At 40.0% G+C, this 20336-nt stretch overlaps 1 protein-coding gene across 3 annotated transcripts in view; it reads left to right on the forward strand.

Moving 5' to 3' along the window:
* The window catches only part of kalrna (kalirin RhoGEF kinase a), a 167302-nt gene that overhangs the window by 25704 nt on the left and 121262 nt on the right, over positions 1-20336 (forward strand). For all 3 annotated transcript variants that reach the window (XM_077537456.1, XM_077537457.1, XM_077537458.1), the window contains exon 2: positions 15823-15897. In XM_077537456.1, coding sequence (XP_077393582.1) covers positions 15823-15897 — 75 coding nt within the window. The remainder of the gene's footprint in view (positions 1-15822; positions 15898-20336) is intronic.

Genomic DNA, 20336 nt, shown 5'->3' on the forward strand with positions numbered 1-20336 from the left:
CGACCTTCAAGATTGGATCCGGGTCTAGCGCGCTATCTCGCATCATCAATTCAACAAGAAACGGAATATTTCTTTTTTTCCCGTTAACCTTGTTCACTTGTCTCTATACAAACACAGACAGTTGCATTTGGATGACTGTTTTAAATACATCACTTTCTTTTTTTATTTTCTTTTTTTCTTGTGAGAGCTCAATTTTATTCATTCGGCAGGCTTCCCGAATCAACATGTCATCATCATCATCGTCGCTCTTTTTTTTTTTGTGCGTGTGTGTGTGACTGTGTGTGTGCGTGAGTGCATGCATGCAAGTTTGTGCTCTTTAATTCACCTGAAACCTGTTTTAAATCCAAGACCCTTCACCTTAACCGGGTACTTCAGAGTCCTGCTAGTGTTATGTAGTTGTCAGGAGGCCAGAGGAAGGATCAAAGGAAGGAAAGATGAAGCAAAGTGAAATCCATCACCAACCAGGCACCACCCTCCACCCACAAAGTTACAAATCTAGAATCTTTCACCAACCCCAGATACATCTGAGTTCAGGATTAGGGAGACATCAAGAGACCAGAGGAAAGACTAAAGGAAGGACAGGTGAAGCAGAGTGAGATCCACAAACGCCAACCTCCACTGATTTAGCGACCAGTGTGTTGGATCTGGCATGCATGACAACCTCCACCAGAGGGAGGCGCCGTTGATCTTGGCCCGACAAGGCAAACACAGCCTCCGAGGGTCCCCCAGGCCAAGGCAGCACCAGGGAGCAACCCCCCGGGCCCCGCATGTGCCACTGGTCAGAGAGCCCACCCAGGAGTCCGGAGCGTCCCCTCCTTCAGCCCAAGCCCCAAGCCCAACCCAGTAGAATAGGGCACAGCAGGGCCACACAAGAGTCGGAAGTGTTCCATCCCACAACAGCGCAAACGCTTGGGAATGCTCTTTTCTACCTTAGCCTGATTTACCTAAATACCAACAACCCCACCAATGATCAAAGTTAGACTGCACTGTCTTTGCGCTAGGCTTGCGCTGGTCTTGAAATAGGGCCCAAAACTATATGTGTAGAAGTGAACAATTACTTTCTGTTCAGGTGTTGACAGGTGATGGCTCAAACACGAATAGCAGATAATTAATGCACTTTATGTGGCTAGCTTCTATATTTTGTGATACTGGAGTGTTTATCTTGCTCATCCCAAGGATAAAATGTTGAATACTGACTAATCACTGTGGGAGCACTCTGTTATATATGTGTGTGTGCGTTGTGCTGAGTCAGCAGCATCCAGATGGCATCCCTGTGTGTGGTTCGATCGTCGCACAAATGACTTCACCCTGCACCATCAACGCAACACACTCCCACCATCCGCTATTGACGCTTGATGTGATTGGTTCAAGCTGAATGACTCACACGCTGTCAACAATAAGAAGAGCGGATCGACGCGCATGAAACGAAAACAGACACGGTTGTTGTTGTTTTACAGGGCCGTTGAGAGTTGTTGTGTTGGTCTGCATTTAAGGAAGCGTGTCACTGTGCATGGATGCCAACCTTGAAATTTTAATAGGAGGAAGAGACCATTGTTATTCTCTTTCTTTGGAAACATAAGTCAGTGCCAACCTAACCTGACACGAAGGAGCTAGCTAGCTAGCTAGCTGCTAGATAGATGGAACTTTAGATAGCTAGATAGCTAGATAGCTAGATAGCTAGATAGATAGATAGATAGATAGATAGTACAAACAACAGAAGTAATAGTTTGTCCCCAGCTACACGCTACTTTTTATGCAAATACCTAGACAGCAAAACCTCTGGCTAGCTTATGTCATCGCTAGCGATATCCCTCCTTTGGCAGTACGTCAAGCATGTTAACTCATTTGAAACGGAATCACAGGATCGCAGTGCAAACGCAACTCCTAGCCTCTTCCAGGCTCTTCAGATCAAGGCAAATAACAACAACAAATGCCATTGGTGTTTTACAGCGTAATAACTCAGGCTCTGGCTGATACAGTTTTGTAAAAGGGGAGGATTTAAGATGTTTTATGAAACATCACAAAAAAAGTAAGGACATTTGTGTTTGGTAGATTATTTGTTTGTTGCAACAGTGCTTTTTTGCCAATAAATCATACCGTTAGAAAGCCTGTTTATTTCACTTTGAGAATAGAACTTGACCATTGTGGACACAATCAAACTTTTAGCAGCATCCATACCTTCCGCTCTATTGTAAGGAACATGCATTTCTGGGATGTTGCTCTTGCTTTTAGCTTTTGATGCCCCCGGGTGAACTTGGGCCCTGTTACAGTGGTCAGTTGGTGCCTGCTCCAAGCGTCAGCACGCCACATTTGTCTGATCTGTATAGGGCTGAATAGGACAGACTCAAGTTGACGTTTGCCGAAGCCAAGTTACTTAAGCTTTTGTTTGGAGTGAGCACGTAAAGAATTTATTTATTTATTTATTTATTTTTACCCTTACTAGACCTGTCAAAATTAAGTTTTTAATCGACAAGTAATCAATTATCAAATTAATCAGCAACTATTTTAATAACTGAGTAATCATTTGGAGCCATTTTTTATTTAAAAGGGTCCAAATCTGCTGATTTCAGCATACCAACAATAATTGTTCAATAATTTCTTCTGTCCCTCAGGAAAGAAGGCTGATTATCTTCTGTGCTTAATCAAAATTCAACTTTTGCAAACATCTGTTTTTACTTTGGAGAACAATGACTGAATCGGTAACAGTACAACATCAACAACTCCCCCCCCCCCCCCCCTTTTTTTTTTAAAAATCACTACAGAAATATGAAATAAACACCAATCACTGGCTAATAAACAGTAATCAATTTAAAAAATGCTTTTGTAATTCACCTTAATGGAATATAAAATGAATCTGATTAGTCGAGTAATCGATTGAATAATCGATAGATTATTCAATTCTAAAAATATTTGATAGTGAGAGCACGAATGTGAACCAAACCATGTCCTTTAAACCAAGGCACCTACTGAACTGTGGTTTTTGGCATACTGTTACATCACGAATACTTGATATCATAGATTGATACGATAAATACATGCCATAGACATACCGGGTATGTGCTATATGTCATTGATACCATATTCAAAATTCTATTGGTTGATGCCATAGATCGATCCCATATTTTTTTCTGCAGTGTGATGCCTGGCAAGCACTTAAATGCTACAAGCACTGTTTCTCTTTGTGTGTGTCCACATGCGTGCGTGTGTGTGAGATCAGTGTGTGGTTTGTGTTCTGTAGAAGACTGATGGATGTGGTTTTCCTCTGCAGTGAAAACCGGAGCCAAGACCATTAATGTTTGCGTGTGCGTGTGTGTGTGGCAGGAAACTGTCACACTGAGCTTGGAGCATTAAAAGTACATTCGCGTTTTGTAATATGTTATAATGTTTAAGAAATGAATGATCCTGCATGGAGGTATCCATTTGGTTCCTTGGGATGAAAACCACTGTCATCGCCATCGTGGAATTCTGATTCATTATCATGCAAAGATATACACCAAATACCTCCCATCGCTTTGAATTTCACCACATGGAAACTTTTGTCATCTGTGAATTGATTTAGAGGCACTCACTTATTTAACTCATCGACCAGCACGAAAAGGTCACGATATGTATTAGAAACAGCCCTTTGACTCAATATGATGCAAATCATGCATAGATGTGTTGATAAATGAAGACCTCTGACAGTGTACGTAAGTGAGCAGTATTGTTTGTACTGGCATAGTAGACCTATTTGTCGAAGAAAAAAGGTCCATAAGGATTGTTGTGGAATAAAGTTAAGTAAACTACAATTCCCAAATGACTGTTCGACCTTCCGTCTTCTGAATGACTCAACAGTAATAACAAAGTAAATCCATTTAAAATGAACCCCGAAAGCTCATGTATATTAATTGACAAAAATGAAAATGAAGGATATGTTCGCTATATAGTTAGTTATAGTTTTATGAGTATAAAATGTTTCAGCTAGTTTTGTTTTTTAAAAGACATTTTCGTTTTTATTTCATTGATGGAATTGTTTCTTCAATTTTACAATTTTTTTTTCCATCAGTTTTCGTTAACCATAACAACCTTCCTTGTAATGCAGATAAAGAAGAGCCACTCTCTTCTCTGTTTGTCTGAGTGGATTTATTAGACTGCCCCTGGTGGCCAAAGAGAGACATCGTTAGGCGTAGCAGAATGTATTGAATTAAAGCATGAAGCCATGTTGCACATATACTCTTCAGTTGTTTTATATTTGTTATTACTCTATGTTTTTATTAATAGCAATATGATAGAGTGCTATTTTCCTCAAAAAATAAATAAATAAATATATTTTTTTTATTTTTGTTGGGGGGGGGGCTTTATTTCATTTCTATTCATTTCACTCGGGAAATATGATTTTTAAAATGATTTTTACATTTTGCAGTTTTGAGCATGGTCATCGAATGAATTAAACTCCTATTTTAAAGTATAACTGTAGTGTTAATTAACCATTTTCCATGTAATATAAGAAGATGGTAGCGGACGCACAGTATGTTAATATTGTCTGCATTTATACATATCACAATTATCTTGTTATGAATAATTTACACTTGTTCTGCTGTACGTGTGTGCCGTCTGAGCTAGTGGATCATCATCCTGCGAGGAACACACTAGGGAGGCCTGGACCATTGTTATTATATACTAATGTCTAGGGCTGCACAATATATCGAAAAAATATCGATATCGCGATATTGTCCCTTGCAATATGCATATCGCAAAGGCACGCAATAAGTTTTATATGGAATTTCATGCTTTTTATATGAATTTGACCAGTCAAATGCTAACTAAAATGTGCATCGCCATTCAATAGTTGAAAATTATCAAGACATAATTACAATTAATGAACTACGATTACATGAAGGTTGCTTATTTTGCCCCATGAAAAATGTTTTTCTTTCATTAGGTAATAAAAATGTAATTTCTTTAGGTAAATGTTAAATATCGCAATAATATCGATATCGCTATGTTCAGCAAGTATATTGCATATCGCATGTTTTTCCAATATCGTGCAGCCCTACTAATGTCTATAAATATGATGTTAATTGGAAGCATACGTTTTACATACATAATGGTACAAAGTTTCCTGGTGAACATAATAGGTGACACAGTTTTGCATTCTTGCACGTCAACAGGGTCTCTGATTCAGTCGGCCGCCTCCTGTCACCGTGGCAACACAAGTTCTGGCAGCCGGTTGTCGTGGCAGCTGTTTCTAGGCTGCTCGCCGCCTCACCTGTCGCCCTCGAAAGACACGTAGACATGCAGACACACACACAGTCGAATGGGCGTGTATTATTCTTAAGTGCCCCGCCAAAATGTCTGAACAATAAAAGTTGACATGACATGCACACGCACACACGCACATACAATTAGTAGTATGAGCGTCATCAGTGTGCTGATATTATGTGAGCAAAATTTGAAAGCTGGGAACTTATCACCATCCCCTGATGCATTATGGGTAAAATACACTGGCAGTTCTCCTACAAGTAATGCTGGGTGTAAGTGTTAATGGCTCCAGCAGGACTGCGTGTCAACCTTTTAACATGGACACGTCTGGACACATTGAGTGGGTGTGTGCGTGATTGTGTGTGTGTAGTAGCTGCTACCATGACCTTAACCCCGCAGTTTGTCATTTGAGCAGTCAGCGATAACATACCCCCCCCCCCCCCCCCCCCACATACACCCACACACCCACACACACACACACACACACCCACACCCACACACACACACACACACACACATTAGGTACACTAGTGCAATCTTTTGACCTCCTGTTTAGTTTAGCTAATTGAAATATACGTACTTTTCAACATGTGGGGGCAAGACTTGGAATTCGGCACATGGTTGCTTTCTGTTGTTGACATGTGACCTTGTATACTTCAAACATACACTAGAGTATGATGATTGATTGGTCATGTTTTCATTTGTTAGTTTTGTATCAAAGGTATATTCGTAAAATCAGCCACCAAATTTCGAACATTGAGGGGGCTTGACTCACCGACCGACAGCAAGTGATTACTATTACAAGAATCGGAATTATTATTATTTTTCTTTGCTGAGCCATTTTGCGAATCAATGACTTCCTTTGACGAGCAACATTTTCAGAGTAATTTGTTGCTTTGTTTTTGCAGCTGGTTAATTCCACAGATGTAAAGCAAGGGTTTGATTAATCAATAATAAAATGATAATATAGTCAATGAACATTTTTTTTCTTTTTTATATAATAAACAGTTTTTATTTCTTAAATTCACGTTGTGTAAAGTAGCAAACTATTTTCTTGTCCAGTAGCAAAGCTAAACAGGCTAAAAACAAACACACTGTTACGAAGTTTTAGGAATGTTTATTGTGCAGACCTCAAAAGTCAAAATCAAAATCCAGGGCTCTGTTGTGAAAACAAGCAAATAACATTACTGCTGTTATAATTATTCTATTCTAATACACTGTAGCGAGGGTGGAACGATGGATGACTGGTTAGCCTCCCAGTACTGAAGACTCGGGTTCGAGTCCAGGCTCCGGCCTTCCTGGGTGGAGTTTGCATGTTCTCCCCGTGCCCGGTGGGTCTTCTCCGGGTACTCCGGTCTCCTCCCACATTCCAAAGACATGCATGGCAGGTTAATTGGGCGCTCCGAATTGTCCCTAGGTGTGCTTGTGAGTGTGAATGGTTGTTCGTCTCTGTGTGCCCTGCAATTGGCTGGCAACCTGTTCAGGGTGTACCCCACCTACTGCCTGAAGCCGGCTGGGATAGGCTCCAGCACCCTACGACATGCAACTCGCTTTGGGGAGGGATGAGTTGAAATTGCAGATATGAGAGAGGACATTTGGACCCTTGTCTCAATACCTACACTACACACACTGCGCTATTCAATGAAGTGTTCACAATATATATATAAATAAAGATGACTTGACTCTCGAATATTTTTAGAATCGATTAATCTACCGATTATTCAATCGATTGACTTATCGGACTCATTTTAATTTTGCGTTAAAGTGTATTACAAAAGTATTTTTTTCCCACTGACTACTGTTTATTAACCAGTAGGCATGGGATGAGACACAAATCCCACGAGACGAGATGTCACACGAGATTGAGTCCACAAAAACGAGACAAGATTTTCGCAAAATTTGTAATATAAAATAAATCCTAATATACATTTTCCAGTTTTCAAAATGTTTTCTTTTGATTGAGCAGACTGCAACAAAATTAATGACCTAGCTCTAAAGCACAAATGTAAACATAAACAGGAGAGTCACTTTTGTTACAGACTCATTTTTCAAATGCTGCTGCAATAATTGCACTTCTGGCTCCAAAAAAAAAAAAAAAAAAAAAAAAGGAAAATAAACAGACTAGCATCAACTTTATGTCTGGCGGGCCGCTGATCTAATAAAACGCTGGGGTAAAGCCTGCTTCTTCACCTTAAAATGTGTATTTGAAATTCATGAACAACATATTTAATATGACAGCTCAAACTGGACCAAAATATATTATTTCTCCTCTCAATTACTGATCATTCATATTTTTTTCAAATCTAAGGTCCCATGAGCTCAACCGGAAGGGGCAGCAAACAGCTTTGTCATTGATTTATATGTTGAGACTTTGTTCTCAGAGAAAAGGAAAAAGGCATCTTCAGGTTCAGTGCTGAGTTCGGTTACGTCATGTGACTTACCAGGGAATATTTGAATAACAATATTACACTCTAATAATACTGTTGAATACTGTGGAATCATGTTTTTACTATATTGCTGTGATATTACACACCTTGTTGTGATAGAACAGTTTTTTTTTAATTGCAGGATATTACTGTAAAATAACAGGTAAGCTATTCAATATTTTGAATGCTGAAACAAGATTGCAAACTTTATTGAAGTTAAAGAGCAAATTCCTTTTGTTTTTGGAGCTATACTGGTCATAATTTCCTACCAATTTGCAAACTTCAATGGTTATAACTTATTGATCAGTCGGCACATGTACGCTACGCTCTTGATTTGGACTAATCCCTTGCACACACGGCAGTGTACTCAATGGTCAGATCACATTTATTTTTGGTGCTTACCGGTCACAGTCCTGAGTCTAATGTGCCTTGATTGAAGCAGGCCTAATTTGTATTCCCTCCTTTCCTCTGCTGCCATGTAATTGAGAGTGAATGTTTAGTTGGACCAGTCATTCATTCACGCTTATTAGACTTTCATTCAGTCCGTGTTTTTATGCTAACTGGAGAAAGTCAAAGAGTTCCAGCTTCACAGAAAACAGAAAAGAAGCTGGAACTCTTTGTTTGTTTCTTAGCAATGTTTGTGTGAGTCTGAAGGCTAAAAAGAACCACGAAAAATACAGATTGTTGTCTTTTGTGTCTTGTATTCACTGAAAGACATAAAGCATCCGAAGGTTTCCAAAATATCTATTCTATTCTGTGCCGTTTTCTGGGACCCGTCCATCGAGATTCTATAGGCACAGTGGAAGCCTAACGAGAGAGCTGAACTAGACACTTGGGGACAGAGAAAGGCCACTCGCAGATTGGGAAAATGAAAAAAAAAAAAAACCCAAAAAAACAATGCTCATCTTCTTGTAGAGTGATCAAATCAAATTACAGTAAAGTATAGAGTTTAAAATATAGAATTTAAAAAAAAAAAGTATCACAGATTTTAAATTTGTATTTTACTATCGTCATTAAAGGAGGTCTAGTAGGCCTTTTGGAAAAAAATGTCCACATTTTGTGGAGCCCTCAATGTCTCTGTTAGGGTATTCTAGAGCCATTTTAGGGTAAGTATTTCACTGAGGTAGGCGGGGGCAATTTGCTTAATGCATTTATGGGTGAGAAGGAGCTAGTGTATTTTGTATTGGATTGGCAACCAACGGAAGGATTTGAAAACTGGGTTGATCATGGTCATATTTGCGCCTCCTCGTCAGGACAGTTCTGTATGTGGTGGAGTTAAGCTTTTTGAAGGCTCTTGCCGAGGAGGGATTGCAGTAATCCAACCTGGAGGAGACAAAGGTATGGCTCAATGTTTCAGCATCCAGATAGGAGAGAGGGGGGCGGAGTTTGGCTTTGGTTTTGAGGTGGTGGAAGGAAATCTTCCAGAGGTGGCGGATGTGGGTATCAAATGAGAAATGCGAGTCCACTCCTAAGTTTGTAATGGAGGAGGACAGGGAAATATTATGACCAAAAATGGGGATGTTGCTGAGGGAGAGTGTTCTGGTTTGATGTAGGTCTTATTGCTGTTGTTTGCCAGCCAGGCCTTCATGTTGGATCCATTTTCATGTACAACATGAGTATACAACTGAGTACCATCAGCATAAAATGTGGAAAGGAACATTGTGTTTATGGATTATGTGACCTAAGGGGAACATGTAAATTGTAAAGAGAACTATACCAAGGACTGAGCCTATAATCACCAAGGTATATAGCCTTTATTGACCGTCCCAGGACTGCATGCTCGACTGTGAGGTATCACTGGAATCAGCTTAATGTGGTCCCAGAGAGTCCAACCAATAGTTTGGAGCCGATGTAGCAGGATGGAATGATCCATAGTGTCAAAAGCAGCTGACAGGTTCTGTAGGAGAAGAGATGGTGAGCCCATATCAGCAGATGTGGAAGAAGGACGTACCAGTACAAATGATACAACAATGAACTAAACTACAATTTGTGGTAGACATGGGGATTTTGGTGAAAACGAATAACAGTGTGAAAAAACATGGTGGATATGTGGTGAAAACATGTTGAGAATGAGAATGTGTTTGTAATAGTGCTTTTTTATTTTTACTCAATCGATCAATTGCCACCCACCGCCCAAAAAAATCCACTAAGGTTAAACGTGAATTGAATTTATCCTCTGCACACATATGCACATATTACACAAACACCAACAAAATTAGCCCATGCTAAATGATTAACAATTGCGATTAGCATTAGCACCGAGTAAACTTGAATGGTAAAACTAGTGCACTTAAATAGCGCTTTTTCTTCATCACATTTACTAAGCCTGATTTTTTCGCTCGTCTAGTTCAAACATATTGAGTTGTCGAAGCTTACAAGGGCTATTGATGCAGCATGCTAACCTCACAAAAAGGTTTTTCAAATAACTTACTTTATGCTCCAGGATACAGTCCATTTTAAATCCATAAACGTCATGAGTACTCGCTTATTGTAGCTTCGTACTTGATGATAGTTAATGGTGTTGCAAAGTGAGTTCATGTCTAAGGTTGCAAACTCCTTGCGTCTGTTCTTAAGCACATTGTTTCCAACTCGGTCAATTTAGCTCGGTTATTGCACACTTTGGTGGTGTGAAACCGTAGTAATAGTCCTTATGGCAAATGCTGGATGGTTTTGCCTGCATGCTACTTAGAGGAGTAAAAAAAAACAAAAACAAAAAAAACTTGGAGGAGTGAGTCTTGCACCATATTTAAGATAGTAGATAGCGCCTTCCTGTTGCTGACGCACGTCGGGCCAGCATCTTATAGTCCGTGTGTTTGGCTCCAATAAATTAGTGGGAATGTTGTGGAACCATGGTGAAAAATTAGTGGTGCCGTATGTAAAACGTGACAGGAAATCGCGGCAAGTGGAGGAAATGTGCTAATGGGGTATATGTCACGGAGGAGGCGGGACTTTTGACTTCTGTAAGTCACACACACCTATGCTGTTGTCATGGTTTGGGTTGGGTTTTTGTTATGTTTTGTCTTTGTTGATCACTTCAGTTGTTTTCCTTGTTTGTCAGTGTCTCGTTTTAGTGTGATAATATTCACCTGTGCTTGTCATCCCACACCCTTGTGTTCAGCCAATCAGTTCCCTCACCCACGTGTGTCTTGTCCAGGTGTCCCTTGTCATGTAATTAGTTTGTGTGTATTTAGTCACCTATTTTCAGTTCGGTTCTTGTTGGTCCATTGTGGATTCCATGTTTTGCTGTTTCTCCCGTCTTGCCATGCTAATTGAGTTTGCTTTGATTTAGGATTTTTGTTGTCATTGTTTCCTGTCTGCACCTTGTGCACCACCTTATTTTTATATAAGTTTTTGTTTGGACATTGCCTTAGCCTCCTCGCTCTGCCTCCCCTCGCTTGGGTCCGCCACCTCCCGCAAACCCTGACAGCTGTTTCCGGTTACTGTTGCAACATAATAGGCCGTGTCCGAATACTCACACTGCCACCCTTGTGGCCCTCAATTGCACGTTCCCGTTCAATGGGTGCGAGTGTGTCTCAGAGTGCTTCGGAGAACTAAGACACCCTACACACTCACACCCATCAAGGGGAACGCGCAATTGAGGGGCACAAGGGTGGAAGTGCGAATGTTGGGACACGGCCTAAATGTCGTAACAGTCACTGCAGGAAACAGGGTAGGTGTGTGACTTGCGTAAGTCGGAGGTCTGTGGCATCTACCCTATTACACAGCAGTGAATTACACAGCCATTGCCATCTGGAACCTTCCAAATTGTACCGGTAGAATCTTGGCGAAAACTGTGAAAATATATCCATCCATCCATCCATTCATCTTCTTCCGCTTATCCGAGAGTGATTTTTTTTTTTTTTTTACACCTTTGTTGTACCGTTTAGTTTATTGTGAGGATTTGTTTTAATGACGAATTCTGCTGCCATAAGTACATAGATTCAGGGGTGGTTGAGCTCATTAGGGGCTGGGGTTTGTATTTATTTATTTTTTGTGAGGCATAAGAGTTTGTCTGCTATCACAGTTGTCACCTATTCCTTTTTCTACATTGTCAGTACCAGGATTTTCTCATCTCATATTGTTTTACCACATTTTGTATGTCAGAGTGCACGAACAAATGTTAGACCTCGTTTCAGCTTTTACAGAAATCCTTTGTTTAATTTATAGTGGTACAATGTCAATCAAAATTCCGCGTTGGCAGCATGTTTAAGGTTTGACCAGTTAGAGGGCACTTTGGAAAAGGCACTTTGTGAAAATATATTGGAAATTTTAAAAAAACATTAGAATCGTAGTAAAAACTTGAAAACGTGGAAAACATTACTAAAACGTGGTTAGTAACATCGTAGTGGAAATACTGGAAACACGGTGGAAATCTCTCACCGATGATGTCATATTTCCGTACATATTGTATGTACGTTGCATGTAAATGCTATTTACGTAGCAGACACAGCTATTGCATGTCAAGATTTCTACTTCGAAACTGTGTTGGGATGTGGTGAAAACTTGGAAACATCATGGCTGTGATGGTACAATTTAGGCAGCGGATGCCTCTATCGACATCACAATTATTTACCATTCCAAACTACTGCAATATGGAAACATTGGGGAAATGCAGTTGAGAGATACTGAGAAAGGAGATGTGAGATCATGATGTGGTTAAAACTTGATCAAACAACAGTGAAAGATTAGTAGAAATGTGTCGCTTGGTTCCTCAATGAAGTATTGCATTTGGTGCTGCGTGATGACAATTACGATAAAAGTCCAAGTGTGAATGTGGAGGTCATTTGCTTTCTTAGCAATGATGTTTTTGTGTGTCCAGACAATTCATGGCCACGAGCTGTTTAGTTTAACATCCATATGCATATGCAATCAAGTCTGTAATGCATGGCTACTGTGCACACACACGGATGGAGAAAACATATGCTTGATGAAAGTTGTGTGGATGAGACAGAAGAAAAGTGTAAAAAAAAATATGGAAAAAATATTGTAAGAACAAAAAGGTTTGATGAGAACCATAAACACATTGGTGATAAAATGCGTGGATGCAAGAGAGATGTAAGGTTGAGGAAATGGTAGCTTCGACATGAAAGCAACATTTTGGCCATTCTTGTCCTGCGGGAGAAGCAGCAGGAAGTGTGTATTTTCAGTTTACTTTACTTCCTGATGTAAAAAACTTCCACAGACACCGTCACAGTCAAAGCAAATCTCAAACTCGCCTATTATTATTATTATTATTATTATTATTGCAGCTTTCTAATGTGGTGGGAGGCACTTAGACAAACACTCAACACAACCAGCTGCTCAGTCTGTTTCTGTCCGGCAAAAGTGCAACTCTATCCTCCCTTTCACGTTACAATCACGGAGTCCATGGGTAGGATTTGCCATTATTAATGCTGAACATACATACAGTTGTCAGCTGACTGCAGAAACTCAGCGTAGTTCAAACGTGCTGTTCAGTGACGAGTCATTCGGACTGCCCCAAAAAGTGAATGCCTGAGCGCGCTTTAGACTTTCCACCTGGGGTAACGTAGCGCCCAGACCATCAGGCAGTACAGCACTGATGGAAACAATTTTCACAGTTCTCTTGGAAACAACATTCATTGGTAGTATTGCACCAAGTACCAGTACCAGTATCGTACCATGTATTTTAGCTGTCAAAAATGACACAATACCATAATTTACAAATACTGGTCCTTGGTATGCAAAAAAAAATAAATAAATACAACAGTTCAATTCTTTGTCAGGGCGGAAGTATATAAATAAAGATACCTTGACTTGACTTCTTGTTGCCAGCCATGATTAGCTAAAGAGGCTTCTATTTTTTTTCCCAATGAACCAGAACTTTACTTAAACAAACAGTATACATAAGTTACACAACATGTAGACTCCGGGAGGGATAAGATGGCCGCCCTGTGGCTTCAACGGCTTGCACATATAGGCTATCGACTATCCAGTAATACATAAAGATCAGCGGTGTGTGCAAATGAGTTGCTCCGTGATCTGTTTCTTCTTCGGTAGCTACTTCAGGTATTTCCGGCGTTGCTGTTGATATAGCGCCTCCATAGTGGCGCAATGCTGCACCTGCAGTTAAAATATGTTGCTGCCGTGCTTAATCAACACAGTGCTGTGTTTAGCAATATCAGTCGCTTTGGCTAGAGGCGGCACAAAAATTAGCTGGAGGCAGCCGCCTCCAAAGTTTGAACACAGGAAAATCCCTGTAAATGCCCGTCTGGTTAAGTTTAATTGCGTCCACCTGTGCTTGTTGAGCTGGTCCCTTGTGTCATCCAAGCAGCTCGCTCGACTACGTGTCTTGTCCCGGCATCTCTCGTTATCTGGTCAGTTTTTATGTATTTAGTTCCCTTTTTAATCCTTGTCATGCCAATACGTTTGTTTGTGCCTTTAGTTCCAATCTTGTTATAGTGTTTCTGTAGTTACTTTGAATCCTGTTTTTTTTCTTTTTCTTTTCTTTTTTATTTAAGTGTTTATTATTCCAAATTTGCAGTCAGCCTGGCTGCCTTGTTTCCCTGCATTCGTGTCCACATCCACACCAAATGTGACATAAACTAACCATCCAAGCCAGCCATCCATCCATGCCAGCCACCATCCATCCATCCATCCATCCATCCATCCATCCATCCATCCATCCATCCATCCATCCATCCATCCATCCATCCATCCATCCATCCAGCCAGCCAGCCATCCATCCAGCCAGCCAGCCATCATTTGCCGCTTATCAGGGTCCAGTCTCAGGTGCAGCAACTTTAACAGGGGAAGCCCAGACTTCCTTCTCCCCAGCCACTTCAACCAGCTCCTCCGGCGGGATAATATTCATTAGGTCAATATTTTTACAGTATTTTTTTTTATTAATATAAATAAAACAAATTTGAAGTTGTTTAGCTGAAAGCTATTATTTCACTACTTTAATTATGTACAGGACTTAGCATAGCATCCACCCTCAAGCAGCTCTTTTTGTGCACGGAGAAAAATCAGATAGTTTCCCGTGTGTGTTAAAATGGCAAAATAAATAAATAAATAAAATCTGCACACAATTTCTTTCGCACTCAGACATATGCATGCACTCTCATACTCACACAGCCACACGCGCAGTTGCGCACACACATGCCCTCGGACTTGCTGATGTTGGCAGCAGACTCGCTGCTCACTTTTCCTTCCTTCATTTCCTTAACACATAAACAGTTTTCTAATGCGCATCAAATCAGTTCTAATGTCAAATGACTAAGGGCAGCAACAGCATATTTGTGTTCTAACAGCTGTGAACAATGGCTTTATCACTGAAATAGTGTTTCATTTTTTGTTTGGACAAACATTTTGTGACACATAATTAACTAATGAATTAATCAAGTGTTGGGTGAAATTTTCATTTGCCAGTTCATCTTATCAAGATATGTTGGACAGATGCATGCTTTTAGATTTTGGGGACAATTTGAGGGCGACACTTTTTTTGTTTGCACAAAGCAAGGTCTATAAAGGTATGCTTGATTGAGTTTGCACCTCAGGTCTTCAAACTGAAAAACTCACATTTTCTTGATTCTTCAAGTGCAAAAATAAGTTACCTATAGGAAAATGGAAATATGAATGGCAGAGATGATATGCAGTTGCGCCTCACTTTTAGCATTCCTAATTGCAAGTGCAAATCTACTGGTGCTATACTGGGAAAATTTTCAATGCAATGCAGTAAACAACATTTTGTAAGTGTTTCAACGTGTCAAATCGTGTAACGGCAGCAGTGAGAACTCCATCTTGTAATCCAAAGAGGGATTTAAAAACGTTCATCTTTATCACAGCAGGAGTTGGACATTGGGTCACATCCCCCAGCCCTCATGAGAAATAATTACGATCTTGAGAAAGTGCAAAATGATGGTGGATTACAAACCACATTCTGTGTGCAGAACTGTCCCGCAACTGCTGAAGTTTCAAGCGTTGCTGTTATGAAACACAAAAATGTTGTTTGAAAGGCAATAAGAAGCAGCACGGGAAAGCTTTTTCCACCGCATTTTCAGAAAGCGCTTGTGTCAGCGTGCGGCGCCGAGTTTTTTCCCTCACAGGAATGTTGATCTGATAATTGGATTAATTATAAAATCATAAAGCTCCACTGACTGTCTCTTCGTGTTTTTTTTTTTTCATCTTGCTGCAGGGTCTCTGAGGACTGAAGGCATCAAGGCGTCTGATGTTCTTCCTGTCTTGAAGGAGAAAGTGGCCTTTGTGTCCGGTGAGTTTCACACAAATCATCACCCATTAGTAACTGTTGCGAAGGCTGGTAAACTTTCAATCTAACACTGCCAAGAGAGAAATATGTTTTTTTTTAAAAAGCACATGTAAATGTCAAGGTGTACAGTATTACTTCCATCAAATCAAAGTGATACAATGAAATAATTCAAAACAAAACAAGATGGAAGCTAATGTAGTAAACAGATTACTGAGGAAAGTCATTTAACACAACGATTCACAATGGAAACAGCGGTAGGGATGTAACGATTGGGCAATATCGTGATATCGTGATATTAAAACTGCCACAATATCGTTGTCGTCGTCATGTTCACAATATTTAAAAGGAACACATATGTTAAAAAAGTCAGGTTGATTTCCATTTGTGCAGTTCTAGCACCCTCTAGTGGCTAGTTTATTAGTGCAATTTTATTTTCATTAGGGATGTTTTGGCCTTCTATGTTTAAAATCTATGCTAATTTTCAGATGAAGGAAATCTAATTTGCTTGTGAAGCAATAAATGTGTGCTTGCATTAGCAAATAAATGCCTCAATATTGTTATTAGAGATTGTAGGTGGTTTATGTGCATTGCTGTTATGTACAAAAGTACAATATTGTGCTTTTTTTTTAGTATGAGCTCTTTTTTTTTTTTTTTTTTTACAATATTGGAATCTTTTTTAAAGCAGCTATATGTAAGATGTAAATTTCAAATCTCTACTGCCACCTGTGGCCGAAAACAAACTGCACGCTCGTACACGCTGCGCGCACTCGTACGTGCACGACCTCAATACTGAAGACTGGGCTCTTCATATCCAATTAAACTATGTTTTCAGAGGTAAGAAGTTTTATAATGTTATACAAAGCTGGTCACTTCACGGAATGAGACTCTCGATCCCCACTAAACAATTGATGTCCACGGGACGTGCAGATCATATTGCTTTAGTCGGTCGAAGTCCAGTCCTGTGCTGTACTCCAAAACGATGTGCAAATTACGGCAATTAATTGGACCTCATTCCGATGTTAATATGCAGTTACATATTGTAGTCACCCCGCTCGACGGACGTCAACCGGATTCTAGTCATTATTAGTGTATGTCGCCCCCAGGCTAGCGTCATTGTGCATGAACCGAAAGGTGGGCTGTCATTTATGGGAATTGACGATTGTGAAAAACATATAGACCGATTCACTACTTAGTGTGATATGGCCGTGAATGTTATCGCCATTCAGTAGTACCGTTCACATTCCGTTAGCATAATGTAGCTACAATAGGCTGTTTTCACGGAGGAAAATAAGGCAACATTTAGCCTGATTGAAACGCCGCGGAATGGAACATCTGTTCTTCATAAAGTCATTATGTTCTATTACATTCAACTTTGCCGCCCCTTTCACGCTAAATGTTGCCGTCCACCTCACTTTCGCCCCAATAGTTACGACCGAGAAGTGATCGATCTTGAGGTTACTGCTATTTGAAAACAACCCATTTTTTTTCTAAATGTCAAGATACTCGCTTCTTACCGTTTGGAGGAGAAAGCCAGCTGTGAATCACTTTTCTAATCCAAGTTCGATCTCAACTCTATCCACCGCTGAAATGTCAAACCAATGTTCACTCTCGGTCTTGCCCGACGTCGGTCACTATCAAGTTTAGATTTTTTTTTGTCTTGGCACTTGACTTTGTTTTCATTTTTTTTAAGCAGCCTTCCGCGGAGTAACAGCGGGTGTCTGGGGCAGCGAAAATCTGTACTAGTTCCGTATTCGCGACTACAGGAAACAACTGACGATGACGTGCATGACGTCACATCCCGCAGACAGAGGGCGGGAAATTCGAAGGATTCGGACCGGACGCTTCCTAAATAATATTGGCCAGAGGCTTGTCGGAGTACCCATTGTGAACAGCGAAGATGTTGATCTACTAATTAGAATATGTTTCAGTCATAAATGGTCAAATAAAAAGGCTATTGTTAAGATTCTTTTTTGGGAAATCCGACATAGAGTAGCTTTAAATATCGCCAACTCCCCCACAATATCGTGATAATTATCATATCGTGATGTGATATCGTTACATCCCTAAACAGCGGACACAATTATTTAGGTTCAAGACTATTACAATTATTCAAAGCCAAACCAATAGGCCTGAACAATTGGAACCAAGAGCTGGCCTTCTTAGCTCAACTTGCTTAGCTGATGGGCTGGTATAGCCTACTACTAACTAGGCAACTAGCATAACCTTAGTATTTTGGTTAAGGAGCTACCAAAGGCATGGCTTTATTTTACAGATACTTATCTTGGAGCAAAGGTGTACCTTTGGTTTTTGACCCATTCAGCTAACTTTGTGGACAGCCTAATATTTTTTTTCTATGACTGCCTGAGCTATTTATTACCGTAATTTGGACTGTATATCAAAACATTTTCATTCCAATTTTCTCGTGCAGGTGCCCCAAGACCATTGATTAACAATAAGATGTCAAACGCAAAGGCACCCATTAACCTTTTTTGATTTGAGTAACATTATTATTATTATTATTATTATTATTATTATTATTATTATTATTACTAAGTTACTAATTTTGAAAAAAAAAAAAAAAACCCAAGTGGCTTCTGAATTATTTTGTTGCTTCAATTAACCAAATTGGTGTGTAAATTACAAATTTAAAAATACATTACATCAAAAATGGGTTAATGGTTATTACGTCCGCCTCCCAGTGCAGAGGACGTGAGATTGAGTCCGGGCTTCAGCCTTCCTGGGTGGAGTTTGCATGTTCTCCCCGTGCCTCTGTGGGTTTTCTCCGGGTGCTCCGGTCTTCTCCCACATTCCAAAGACATGCCTGGCGGGTTAAACTATTCACGTATGCAGAGTGTTACAAAAATTCATCCATTTATTATCTGAACCGTTTATCCTCATGAGATAAATTGTAAAATGCAATATGGAATGATGCCGTGATAGGCAGTATGCTAGTAGGTATTGCTGTATTTTTTTCTTGTCAGCTTTTGTGTTTGAATTCTTCAGTCGAAACCGTATTGAAATTTTAAAACCATAAAATGTGTCATTTACTTCAAGTAAGTATCAAATCTCTGTGCTGTAATGTTATTGGCCATTTAGTTTTTCTTCTGATCCTCTCTGTCTATTTAGTAATCAATAAACACTAAAAGTATCTCAAGGTTTTCGGCATTAACATGTCCTTTTATTCATCCATTTTGGAGAGCAATTGTCCTCATTAAGGTCGCAGTTGAAGTCATTTGACTGAGCATCAGTCAGTCATGGGGTAAAAAAAAAAAAAAAAAAAAAGCCATTCACAGACATATTCAGACCTACAGTATATAGAATTTAGAGCAGGCTTCGCCAATCCTGGTCCTTGACATCCTGCAAGTTTTAGATGTTTCCGACCTCTATTAAGACACCAGATTCTAAAGATCAGGATATTTATCAGCCTTCTGCAGAACTTGCTGATGAGCTCATTATATCAATCAAGTGTGTTGGAGGACAGAAACATTTAAGACCTTCAGCAGTCCGGCCCTCAAGAACCAGGATTGTGAAAAACTGATTTGCAGTCTTCACTGAAGTCTTCTTTTGCAGTCTTCACCTAGCATGCATGTGTTTTTAAGTGAAAACAAAGCAGAGTACTCTGAAGCGAGATTCAAACAGACCCACAGAACTGTGAGCCAGATATGCTTACCACGGTCAACCATGCTGCCAATAATGTGTCATTTGATTCTTTGATTGAATCCAACATGCTTAAAAGAAGTCTGGAACTCGCTCCTCCTGGTCGCGCTCATTTGACCGATGTAATGAGGCGTCAGGAGTACAAAGTGCTGCGCTCAAACCATCAGAAATGTGTAACAAGAGAAGAAAGACACCAGAAGCAAGCTTTTGAGCTACTTTACACACAGAGCTCCAAAGGACACATTTGCATATTTCTTTTGTGCAGAGCTAAATGTCAACACTTCTTTGCTACCACAGTATGGTTTAGGGTAAACCCTAATCTGGTGTACAATTTGCTGTCTACTAATTTTGCAGAGCGCTGTTTGTGTAGCTCCACACTTCTACTTGCGGTGGAGCAAAATACTTATTGTGGATGGGCATAATAGCATATTAATTATTAAGAATTTCTCTGTATCTGTGCAACTGACCATTGATTAAGCCTGTCACGAAGTAGTTGAGGCAAAATGTGGTGCAATACGTGGTCACAACCAGCAGAGGCGCTGTTGGTTCACTCACAACTACTTTCCTGACTAAAGTGCAACGTGATGTCACTTATGAGAAGTTGAGCTAAATCAAACGTGGCATGTTCTGCTCAATCCGTTCACTTTGTTTGGCTGGCAAATGAAGAGACATACTTGTTTTAAAGGAGAATAATTTTGACAATGTTGTAAAATGAAGTTTAAAGGTTTGGGGCGACGACACTATCAACAAAAAACATTCACCCTCACGTTCACACCTAAGCCTTA

The sequence above is a fragment of the Festucalex cinctus genome, chromosome 11 (genome assembly GCF_051991245.1).
Source record: "Festucalex cinctus isolate MCC-2025b chromosome 11, RoL_Fcin_1.0, whole genome shotgun sequence".
Classification (NCBI taxonomy): domain Eukaryota; kingdom Metazoa; phylum Chordata; class Actinopteri; order Syngnathiformes; family Syngnathidae; genus Festucalex; species Festucalex cinctus.